Source organism: Pongo pygmaeus, chromosome 8 (assembly GCF_028885625.2).
Source record: "Pongo pygmaeus isolate AG05252 chromosome 8, NHGRI_mPonPyg2-v2.0_pri, whole genome shotgun sequence".
NCBI classification, from domain to species: domain Eukaryota; kingdom Metazoa; phylum Chordata; class Mammalia; order Primates; family Hominidae; genus Pongo; species Pongo pygmaeus.
In genome coordinates this window covers 123,395,716-123,408,278 of record NC_072381.2, presented here as the reverse complement: position 1 = coordinate 123,408,278, position 12,563 = coordinate 123,395,716, and the positions used below count along the sequence as shown (strand labels likewise).

Genomic DNA, 12,563 nt, shown 5'->3' with positions numbered 1-12,563 from the left:
AAACAGTCAGGATCTAGGCCAGCGAGGAGACGCGGTCCTGGCACCAGTTTGGTTTTTACATGTTATGCCCAGGTTCCTCCAGTCATGCCCCTATGCTACCTTCAAGTCTGAGATTTTATATTCCCAACTTCAAATATTTGGTCCAGTTATTTCCTGTGTAAATTTGAAATTGCTGAAGTATGAATCTTGAGTTTTGGCTCAGAAAATTCCCACATTCAGCAAACATTTATTAAGAACATGTTATACTCTAAAGGTTAAGCATATAAAGAAGGCCCTTGCGAGGCTCCTGATTCATTCTGTTACCTGCTGTGTCAGTGGTGCTACTCTAGCCCATCAGGATGATTTTTTTTCTGAATTTCAGCTCTGAAAATCAAATGATATTTTCATTATTATTTTTGGAATATTTGCTGTATATAAGGAAATCATATTGTTGAGATATAAATCCTGCTCTTTGTGCTCGTAGAAAAAGGTGTGTAAATATTAGGTCTGAATTTCATATTAAGGGTTGGACATTGTATAGACACTGGGGAACCATGAAAATGTTTAAGTTGGTTTGTGATATGATTGAATTAATGTCTTCTATCATGAAGTAGCTGTTGAGGACAGAGGATGGGAAAGGGAAGAAGGACTTAAGACAGGGAAACTAGTTAGGAAGTTAATATAATTGTTTTAGTGAGAGTTGATGGAGGTCATTTGGCAGTGAGGAGGGAGAAGAAGGGAACAACTTTGAGAAATATTTACCCATTATGGGACTTACCCATTCTGCTTTTGGGTAGGGGGGCACTGGGGGGACTGGGAAGGGAGAAGAGACAATAAAAACTATTCCAATGGTATGTTTTCAGCTGGTGTCTTAAGTTTAATGAAATGTAGCATTTTAAAACCCATTTAATTTAGTACAGCAATGTCAGGTCTATAGTCTTTGAATCAAACTTGGGATTGTAGTCTTGATAGAAAGGTTTGAATTTTTTCTTTTTGTTTTTTTAATGAGGTGCTATTGTTTTAGTTTTTTTTTTTAGAGACTAGGAATTAAGTGTTTTGAATTGTTTGAGACTAGCAAGTTAGCATGAAAACAGTAGCAGCTTTTGAAAGTTTGTTTTTCAGCACCGAAACACTTTGGCTTCTTTGAACACAAGAGTGGAAATTTCAGTAACTGGTTGTGGATGTATGCATTTAAAGTGTTTCTTTCACCTTAGCATTGACATTACTAAATATATTTCTCTCCGGTGGTTTTGGCTTGACCAAAGCTTGTCTCTGTTGGACACTTTTTGTTAGTTTCTCAGTAAGAGGATAACTTCTATTTCTTACATAATTAGCCCTCACTTCTGTGGACACTACTTTTCCAGGCTTCTATGCTTAGAACATTTCCAGTTGGGCTACTATGATCACATCATCTGTGATTACTTTTTTCCCATGACAATAATGCTTTCACTTTTGAAATACAGATAGCATTCCTGTATATTTAATTTATGGTGGTACTGTTACCTTGTAGTGGAGGTGTTTTAAATAGCTGCTGGTGATACAAATTAACTATGAAGTGATTTTTCTTACCTGCATGTAACTGGTATCTAAGACTATTAGGATCCAGACACTTGACATTTGTCTCTTTGAACTTATATTTTAAGGATTAATTCTTGGTCTTTGACATGATATATTAAATATAATATATTGCTATGTAATAAATACTTATAAATATTAAAATCTTATATATTTAATATACACCAAATAAAATGTCTTTATGTATTTTATATATTTAAGCTTAGAAATCTTGGATAAAAGTACTGATACCACTTAAAAAGCAATTAGTTGAATCAGCTTGGCCTTCTTAGAGTATACCTTAATTCAAATTGCTATTAAGAAAAAAATGTTTCACAAATGTTGTGTGTAAAGCTCTGCTAGGGCTGGGGAGGTATGGGGGATGACAGTCCTAGCCACACCAGCTATGGAGAGGGATATGTAAGAAATAACCTATAATCAAAGCAGAATAAACTGTGTTAAACAGAAGTACATGGAGTTTACTGTGGAAAGGTAGATGAAAAGAGCAGTTCACTCTACTGGAAATTGGGAAGTGCTTCTTCAATGGGGAGAACTTTGAGCTTGATCTTGACCATGGAACATCATTTTGTAAGTTGGGGCATGAGTAGATAGACAACTCCGTTTTAGTAAATGGCAATAAAGCTCTTTTTGAAAATTATTAGATAAGTTTTGAAGGGATAATTTATAAAAAGTGACTAAATACTATTATATCATTAGCTGTTTATTAACAGCTTAGTAATTTTACCATTTCTTTTCTAGTTGGAGTCATGGAGCTATATTCTATGTCATTCCCTGACTGGTAGGTTCCTGAGGAAGTATGTTTGCTGCTTTAGGCTACCAAGGAGCCAATTAGTGGGTGCGCTGCAGCAGCAGCACTGCGTGAAGTATAATGAACTCTTTGTTACAGAGCCTGGTATGGGAATGGGGGTGTTCCAGTTAGTCACATATTTTGTTTACTAGAAGTATACAATGCATTTGTTTCATAGAGACTTTTTATCTTCAAAGAAATTAAATGCTGCAAATAATTAAAAATGAAAATCATACTGAACATAATTTAATATTTGACTCAGAAAGTACATTTGATTCACTTCTTTCAGTGAAAGGTTTTACGGTATAACATGAAAACATTGAAATACTAATAATAGGATATTCTGAAGGGAGTATAGGATAAGTATTAAGAGTTCAGATTTAGGAGTCAGGTCTGCGTTTGAGTCTCTGTTAGCCGTGTGGCCTTACTTAACCTTTCTACACCTCGTTTTTCCAACTGCAAAATGGAGATAATAACCTTGGTGTAGGACAGATTAAATAATGTCTTGTACAAAAAGTGCTGAGGGTAGTGTTTTACGCACGGTGCATCCAGAAACGATAGCCCTTGCTAGGATCTTAATATACAGCATCTAGAGAATACTTAACAGTCGCTTTAAATAAATTAGGTGGAATTTTTTTCCAAGTAATAATATCTTCTCAACTTAAAAAAAAACTTAAATAAAAGTAGAATTTAGAAGCCTCTGGTTTTCACCAACTGATAAAGGACATACATTTGGCAGGAAGTAATAAACTTGATAGTTTTTCTGGTATCTTTCAAGACGTATATTCAGCAATAATCTTTGATGAGATAAAACTAAAACCACATTGAAATTAAATAAAAGTATTCTCTGTATTAATACAATTAATTAAGTATTAATTATATAAATTAAGAAAATTTATAAGGCAAAGCTATTATGGTAAATATTGATACAAAGTCTTATGTTCAGAAATTCTTTCATAGTACTAATAAGGATATTGCAGGGTAGATATCTAAGCTGTGGCTTTCCATTAAGGGATGGTGACAATTTCGTAAACTCAGGTGGCTGAGCTCAAATTAGATTGTTAAAGAAGGCAGTTCAGACTATGATAGTAAGAAAGATAAAGGCTGCTTATTGAAAACTCCTCAGAACATTTCAGTCCCCTTTGGGAAAAGGGCACTTGCCTTAGGAAATTCACACAGGCACTAGTGTCTCTCTTCCAACCAAGATTCGGAGGTTGGCTCTTTTATTTCTATGTCAGAGCAGGTGCCCTCTTTGTTTTTCATCAAGAGTGTAAGATTCTACTCTAGTAGTCTCTGAATTCAAGGTTCTTTAATATATCAGAAATAATATTCATTGTATTTTTAATATTTTGTCATCCTGGTTTTAAAAAATAAATATTCTTCACTTAACAGAAAAAAATATATAACCAAAATTTGAATGTTAAATATTGTTAGACTGTCGTCCTGTCATTTTATGGAATAATATCTCTTGTACTTACAGAGATGGATAAGATCTTATCATGGCAACTCTTTGTGCCTCCCATCTTTAGACTACCGGACAGTGTATATTAGGGTGACATTCTAAGATTCAGATGTTTATTTTTGAATTTGATAAGGGATGGAAATTTTTGCTTTTCCTTTGTTAGATGTATTATTGCTGTTCTTTCTCTGTGAGGGTTATGTTGATACTCTGATACAAAGGATGCACAAAGCAAAGTCTCTGTCTTTAAAAGTATAAGCAGTAGATATAGAATGTGTAATTAATCGTCCTAGTTGTAAATAACTGTCCTGGGTGGTGCAGTTGGTAAGTGCTGATAGAGATAAAAATTATAGATTAGATGGGTAAGGTTAGGCAGTCTAGGCATTACAGAAAAGGTAGAACTAAAAGTCTCGAAGGATGGATCTGTGAAGACAGAGAGGTGAAGATAAATGAGAAAAGGTAGAGAGGTAAAAATGAATGTGTGAAGTGGTTCTCAGGGACCTAACCTGCCTAAAACTGTTAAGGGTTGGTAGTAGTAAAGATATGACCTTATTAGTATGAATTTAGCATACCAGAATGAAGAATTTGCATCTAATTCTATAGAATGTATGAAGAGTTTTCCATATATGACTGATGTAATGAAAATACTATTTTAGGAAAACTCAGAGAACAGTGCCATCGCTGTTATATACGTAATAATGCCGGAATCGGAAGAGGTGCACATGAACTCAGAAAAACTGCATTTCTAAGTGTGATTTTAGATTCCGAACAAACACTTCTTGTAGTGAAACATTTTAATGATGTAACTTATAGAAGCAGGACAATAGTGAAATAATTGCGGCATAAAAAATTTGCAGATATTAATGTGTATTAGAGGTACACTCTTTAAATCAATGGGTACCTGTTTTAGCTGTTCTTTGAATAGTTTATTTTTTTCTTCATGCAGAAACATTTTTAAAAGCTGACTGAAAGTTGGATAGGATAATGTACAATTTCTAATAAGATCATTGTATTCATCTGTTGGGGGATGGCCCTGGAAATTGTATTTTACACAAAACAATATATTCTTTTCTGGCAAAAATTTTATAATTTAATAGCCCCACTGAAACAAACTCTTGACTGCCAAGAATGTTTTAAGGCTGGGCTTCTCAGCTTGGGTTGCAGAGTGGTGAAAATCCCCCAGTCATGCCAGCAGTTGCTTCTAAGAAGCAAGTGTAGGAGCCTGTGGCCAACTGGGGGGCCCCTGGAAGTCTGGCTGCCTTGATGTCCCTCCTTGAAGGCTCTGCAGAGATGGCTGGGGCTAGGAAAGTGGGTGCTTGCTGGCCAGGGCTTCATTGCAGGCTGTTCTTAAACACCTGAGGACTTCCTGGTAACCAGAGGACACCGTGACTTCTCCAAAACATAGCTTTGTCATAGGCCCACACAGAGCCAGCTTGGGATGCTTTTGGCCAGGGTGTTGTGGGCCTTCTGTCTTTTTTCACCTGGTTCACAGGGACCAGGGATGCCTTACTTGCACCCTCATGGAAGAGTCACATCTCTCCAGATTGTCCTTACACTCTCTCCTTGCAGGAAAAGCTTGATCAAGACCACTGGGTCTATCTTGATCACGTAGACATGCAGAGCTTGTGCTGGGTTTGGCCCTGCGGGTGCCTTGCTGTCATCACTCCTGCCCACTGTTTTGCTGCTAAAATGAACAGGACTTGATTACACACACACACACACACACACACACACACACACGATGGTGATGACTAATGGATACATAGCAGGTGGCGGGCAAGGGTCTTCTCAGGGTAACAGGCCAAACACAACACAGCTTCCCAAAGTGACAAGTTTCCTAAAGATATAGGGAGAAAATATTCATTTTATATCAAGAGACACATGATTATATTAGTAAAATGCAAAAATTCATCTGCGTTTTTAACTTGAGATGTCAAATTGTACACTTGTTGTTGGATTTATTCTTATGTATTAGGGATATTAAAGAGAAAAAAAAGGGTGAGAAGCTTAGTTTTAAAGGAATGGAGAACTTCTGGAATCCATAGGCTTTATGTTGAAATTTGTGGGTTGTTTGACTGTCTTTGAAATAATTATTTCTATTCTATTCTTTTTTTAAGACAGAGTCTTACTCTGTTGCCCAGGCTGGAGTGCAGTGGCGTGATCTCAGCTCACTGCAGCCTCCGTCTCCCAGGTTCAGGCAATCCTCCTGCCTCAGCCTCCCGAGTAGCTGGGATTATAGGCACATGCCACCACATCCGGCTAAGTTTTGTATTTTTTAGTAGAGACAGGGTTTCACCATGTTGGCCAGGCTGGTCTTGAACTCTTGACCTCAAGTGATCCGCCTGCCTCCTCCCAGAGTGCTGAAATTACAGGCATGAGCCACTATTTCTGTTCTTTACCAGGAGAAATGTGTAAGTTAGACTTGATTGACTATTATAATAGTCAAACCAAGCCTTAATTTCATTGATGTCTTTAAATCCTCAAGTTCTAGGACTTTCACCAACAACATATTCATTATTATTCATTATGGAAAAGCAGCTAGGTCTGAATTTGCTGTCCATGATCTTTGGTGTCACTGACCACAATTTTTAATTGTCTTGCCTCTGAGAGCTCATAAAAGATACCCCATGAGAATATTAATAAGTAAATTACTGTTAATCCCCATAGACATTTATGTATTAGGCTCTGTTTTGTCATCCAGGTTTTGGTGTACATGCCCAGTCCCGGGAGACAGAATGTAGCCTTTTCATCTATAATATCATTAATTTGATTTGGTACTGAGTTTTTTGCTTTTTTCTAAAAAGAAAAAATATTGAGTTTCGTCTTGCCTCTTAAGGCTTATTTGCATGTATAATAATCGTAATTGGAATGTGCTAAAGATTCCAATGAAATCTCTCTAGTGGAATCTCTTTGGGCACTTCAGTTTTTTAGAGCTTTGGAAAGAGCATTATTAAAGAACATTTAAAAAAAAAAAACTTCAACATGTAACCTCTGTGGAATAAATGTTTTCAGGATTTACCAGAAAAATCTCTAATTAATCTGTATTGTGTCAAATACCTATCCTGGTAGACCTAGTTGGTATACTGGATAAACTGGCTAATTGAATTGATTCTTTTGGCAGTCCACCAGTTTGAAAATGTGCTTTAATTCCTATTGACTTAAATATGAGAATAATTCTTCCTATCTTAAAAAGAACTGAAAAACACTCCACTAATGTATCATCAGGTATAGATATAAATAATCTTTCTTATTCAGGAAAATTATTTCTTCCACTCTTTGGGGACTTGGTATCTTGTTGGTGGAACTTATATTGCCCTAACATAGATGTACTCAGTCAACTCACCCCAGTTTTTACACATTTTTATTAAGTACTGGTTATTAATGTATTCAGCATACTTTTGTTAGGAATCTTTCATGCTGGCACTGTGTCAGATGCTGGGAATGAAAAGAGGAATGAGATATGGTTCCTTCCTTTAAGTGGCTTGCAGTAGAAAGGGAGGGGATCCAGGGGTAAGATAGATACACAGAAGCAAACTTTCATACCATATATTTGAAAAGCACTTTGTCAAACAAACCATTTTCATACTCATTTCTTTTAACCCTCTTAATTCTATGAAATAGATGGTAGCATTTCTGTTTCTTAAATATGAAATTTAGAGCAGTGAAGTAGATTGTTCCTCGGCTTTAGGGGATGGGCAATAAGTCTGGAAAGGTAAATTGGATAAAATCCAGTGGACTTTGAAAGCCAGTCTAAGAAATTTAGTCATTATTCAGGAGGAGGTTGGAGGTCAAAAGTTTTTTGACAGATGAATAATGAGGTTAGACTTGAGCTTGAGAACGCCATATTCAGTATGCATAGGCTGGATTGGACAAGGAGGGATGGGCAGAGACTGTGAAGAGGCTGTTGCAATAGGGTCAACAGAAGGCAGTTTGGTCTTATGGTCAGAAAGGTAGCAGTAAAAATGAGCGGGGAGTAAACGATGAGAGTTCTGTGGCAGAGGCTGAATGGTGAGAACATGGCAGTTTATTTGTGAGGCATGTAAGCTGAAGACTGGAGTGAAGGGTGTCTCTGAGGCTTCACCTTCAGTGTGCAGGAGATTGGTGGTATGAGTAGGAAGAAAACCAGACAGAACTGTTCTAAAAGACATGATTGGTCTTTCAGGGACAGGTAGGATATTCGATCTAAGATTTTGATCAGACATTTGTAAGCATGATATTATAAAGGATAAAGGATTGGTGGTTGAAAAGATTTACTACTCCTCCATCCATATAGGGATGGTAGTTGGTGGTGAGAGAATATGAAATCTCCAGGGTAGAGCAGAAAAGGCCTGAAAACAACCTTAAGAAATATCCAGTGTTTCCCACCTAAGGGTGAAGAGGAAGATAACAAGGAAAAGGAGTGATTGGAAATATAGGACAAAAGTTAGGCTACCAGATAGCAAGAAGAGTGAGTTTCAAAAAGAAGGAGCAGCCATTTGGTATCACATGGAGCTGAGAGGTTAAAGAGTGAAGTGATTTTAGTGAAAATAGTTTTTTGGTGGCCTTCGTCAAAGAAGCAATGAGTATTGATGGTGGGAGTTGTGTTTCAGATTAAAGAATATGAATGAGTCAAGGTAACAAAGTCAGCAAGGGCTACTTGGTAGGGTTTAGAGATTGGCAAAATAAAAATGGTAGAATGTCCAAGAGAGAATGGACTGTCGACAAGTCCCGGTGAGAGAGATGAGTAAATACAGGTGGATTAGGAGACAACTGGGATGATAGTGGGAGTGCACCAGCAGGTCTCTAGGAGAGAGGGGTGTCAGAGGTGAGATTGATCAGATGGGATTCTGATTGTATGAGATTTTATGGTATAAGATTTTATTGATTACTGTTCCTTTGGAAACATGTTCAGAGAAATTCAGTTTGTGAAAATGCATTATTATAAATTGTAAGGCAAAATGTAAATATAAGGTGGTATTATTCAAATCCAAGTCACTTGAGTAATTATACCATTTTACATACTGCAGGAGCAATGAATCTTTAAAAATGCAATCCTAAATGGAAAATAATTTTGAACACAAGTACTCTAGCTCTGTGAATTGGAAAAACATATTGTTAAATGAAGGCCAGGAGTTTGTGTGTGTGTGTATGTGTAGGCAGGGTGGGTGGGGGGAGGTTAGCAGTGAATTATCATTTACAAAGTAAGAAGAGGCTATGCATATTTTGAAAAAAAAAAAGTTAAAATAAGTAGTTATGGAGCATAAGCCAGAAATTGAAGGGCAAAGGGAAGTATAGGTAATTCATATGAGTAATTATTTTTCTTTGGTTCTTTCTTTCTTTCTAATAGAGAAATAGAACAAACCTTTGTCCTTAATTATTTTACATTATTAAGTGAATGGTATATGGCATTTATTTTATATTCATGTATCATTTAAGAACCTAATAGGAAACAAATGACACACTCAAAACGAATAATTGAGGGAAGTTTAGTGGAGAGGTGTCTGCAGGGTTAAGGACATCAAGAAGGAATAGTACAGCACCAGAGACCAGCATTGCATGCTTAGCTGCAGCTGTGGCTGTAGGTGGAGATGCTACTGCAGCCCAGCAGGGAGGGAGGGGAGTGGTGGTGGGATGGGGCTGGGGGAAGGGGAGTAAATACCCTGCCTCCTATGCTTTCAGTGCTCCAACCTCTTGGAGGTGCCTCCCAGTGGCGGAACATAATAAGCCAGTGGGCAAGCCCAGGTGATACACTCTCCAGAGGTCAGTGTGCTGGGGTGCAGGGAGGGTCAGAGTGGAGCAGGAGGGGCAAACAAAGTCAAGAGCACAGTTATTTCCAAACCTGTTGCATTTCAGCCATTATTCTATCTCTTTTAGACTAAATCTAAGACTTACCTGAATCATTTCTAATTGGAAGAAGCCTCATGAAATTGCCCTGGACTCATTGAAACCAGCCAACAGTGAGCTCACAGTAGAACTGACAGTTTAGAGCAGCTCTGTGGAAGAAGTAGAGTTTATGACTAAAGAGTTTGGACTGTGGAGTGGGGCTGCCTTTCTTTCATCCTAACTGGGCCACTTACTAACTGTGTTACTTTGGATAAGCGCCTTACCATCTCTGTGCCCATTTCCTCATCTGTAAATGAAGATAAATAGAGCACTCAGGTCATAGGATTGTTACAAGGATTAAGTGAGTTAACATGTAAAGTGCTCAGAAAGTTACCATGGTTAAAGTCCAACAAATACAGTTGCTTTTAGGATGTTATTCTTTGCTTCATTATCGATGAAATACACGGCGTGTTTCTCTTTTCCTCCTTTTAGACTCACTGAAGATTTTTGTTACATTATGTCACAGTTCTCAGTATATACCTTTGTCGTGAAAGTGAAGCCCCAAGTCTCTTTTTTTTTTTTTTTTTTTTTCAGGCAGAGTCTCGCTTCTTCCCCCAGGTTGGAGTGCAGTGGCGCGATCTCAGCTCACTGCAAGCTCTGCCTCCTGGATTCATGCCATTCTCTTGCCTCAGCCTCCCGAGTAGCTGGGACTACAGGCGCCCACCACCATGCCCGGCTAATTTTTTTTTGTATTTTTAGTAGAGACGGGGTTTCACCATGTTAGCCAGGATGGTCTCGATCTCCTGACCTCGTGATCCACCCGTCTCTGCCTCCCAAAGTGCTGGGATTACAGGCATGAGCCACCGTGCCCAGCCATGAATCCCCAAGTCTCTAGAGCCCACTTGGTTAAGATCAATAGGACACACTCCTTTGAAAATAGTTAATGTTAGTTCTTCTGTGATAGTTTGAAGTTATACTTATTTTCCATACACATTAAGGAGTTGACTGGTGTTTGAGAAAGTTACTCCTGTCCTGCCCCTTCCCTCTTCCTCATCTTCCCTCCTCCCAGCCAGATGGCACACCTCCTGGATTTCACATTTAATTTGAATTCACTTCTTAAATACAAAATGAGTCAAGGTGTAGGCCAAAATGAACTTTGCTTTATAATTCCAGCAGTAATGAGGTTTGGAAAGAGATATTATGGAAGGTGTAATAATACTCTAAATACTTAAAAATACTTATTTTTAAATGCCCTCCGAAGAGCTTGTTGTTATGTGACTTCTCATTGAAAGATTTAAAATCCTAGAACCAGGAATTTATGGTTTGCATTGTCTTATAAAAGCACTGTTAACCAGTTTTAATAGATCTTTGTTCTTATGTAGGGTTTTGTTTTTTTTTTTTAATCTTTGCAAGCACTGTATGCTTTTTACTCTGAATAGTTTCTCCTCCTTAGGTATTCTTGTTCCAAAAGAATATATATGTTTAAGACAGAGAAACAAAAAAAAAAAAAAAAAAACCCACTTTGATCACTGCCAAATGCCGTAGTGATTACTGTGGTGATCAGTTTTTTTGCTCTAATGATTGAGTTATTTTCTGGCCGATATATGGAAGGTTAGTCCATAGCACAAATTAGACAGTTTTAGGACCTCACTGATTTACTTCTTATCTCTTTACTTATTATTTATTTTAACTTTGAGGTAAATTAACAAGTGATATTGTAGAAGAGATACTAGTGATTCCTGGAAATATTTGAAAACATTTCAAATTTTAGAATTAGAGTTTACTGGGGAAAATTCTTTAATATTTGGAAATATCACAAAGTAAAACTATTGATGCTTTTGCGTAAAAACTTCAGAATGTTAAGGTAAGTCATTTTTTTTAAATAACTTTTAAAATACTAATTTAAAATGTTTAAATTCTGTAGTTTCATTTTACATAGACTCCTTTTTACATGTGAGTGTATCTAGGTTTATTTTGCACCTGATTAAAAACACCGTTTTCCTTAACCTGTCAGCAGCTTGGCTGAGCAGTCAGACCGGATTATTCGATATCTTGTCTGACATGAGGACGGCAGTCCAAAGAGAAAGATATCACAAATTGGTGCCACACTTCAATAAATAGAGACATTTTATTTTTCACCAAGCTAATTCAATCCAGTTCAGTTAACTCTTTTTTCCCCCTTAAGGACAGATCAAAAAAGGCAGCCATGAATGACTGAGTTCGTCAAGTGTTTGACACGTCAGTGTGTGAATATAAAGCAGACCACAAGGGAGGGGTTCTGCCTTTAGACTTCAGACAATACCCAGTACAAGAGCCTCTCACTCAGATCTGCACTGTGGGGAGCGGGAGAGAGTGGCTCAGATCACTCAGGTAGAATGGGAAGTAGCCGGGCTTGCCGCACTGCAAACCCTTCCCCTTAGAGTTGCGACATTTTCAGCATTCTTAGGAATTCTCAGGCATTTTTGAGCAGCCATTGAGTTGCATTTTAGTTTTATAAGCTGTCGTTGGCTACTACATATTGTTAGTTTTGTGATTTTGATAAAATCTTTGTCCTAAATGTTGTTCCTTGAAAACCCTTATTGCAATAAATATAATACCGATATTTCTGTTTCTTAGTTCAGTGATTTCTTCCTGAGACATATACTGAAATTTATATAGTCATAATACTGTTCAATCTCAAGGATACAATGGGATGGATTATGCCACCAAATATAAAATGTTTAAATATTTACAAGAAAAGATTAACATTGTCCAAAGCTTACCTCCTGCTCTACAGATTGGGCCTGAGGAATGCGTCATCAGAACCTTTATGGGCTCCTGCCGACCCTGCTCCCTGCTGCCTCGCTGCCAGTCTCCTCCGTGTCCTGCAGCGACACTACTGTCTGACAGCCCCAGGCCACGCCATATGTTTGCAGAGCCCTCCTGGTCTAGCCTGCCAAACATATCCTTGATGTCATTTTA

At 37.6% G+C, this 12,563-nt stretch overlaps 1 protein-coding gene across 6 annotated transcripts in view; it reads left to right on the top strand.

Annotated features, from left to right (window-relative positions):
- The window catches only part of RAB11FIP2 (RAB11 family interacting protein 2), a 42,017-nt gene that overhangs the window by 16,934 nt on the left and 12,520 nt on the right, over nucleotides 1-12,563 (top strand). The window contains exon 5 of one of the 6 annotated variants that reach the window (XM_054435277.2): nucleotides 2,293-2,332. The exons of the other annotated variants lie outside the window; for them this stretch is intronic. Coding sequence (XP_054291252.1) covers nucleotides 2,293-2,329 — 37 coding nt within the window. The 3' untranslated portion in view covers nucleotides 2,330-2,332. The remainder of the gene's footprint in view (nucleotides 1-2,292; nucleotides 2,333-12,563) is intronic. 6 annotated transcript variants of the gene reach the window in all.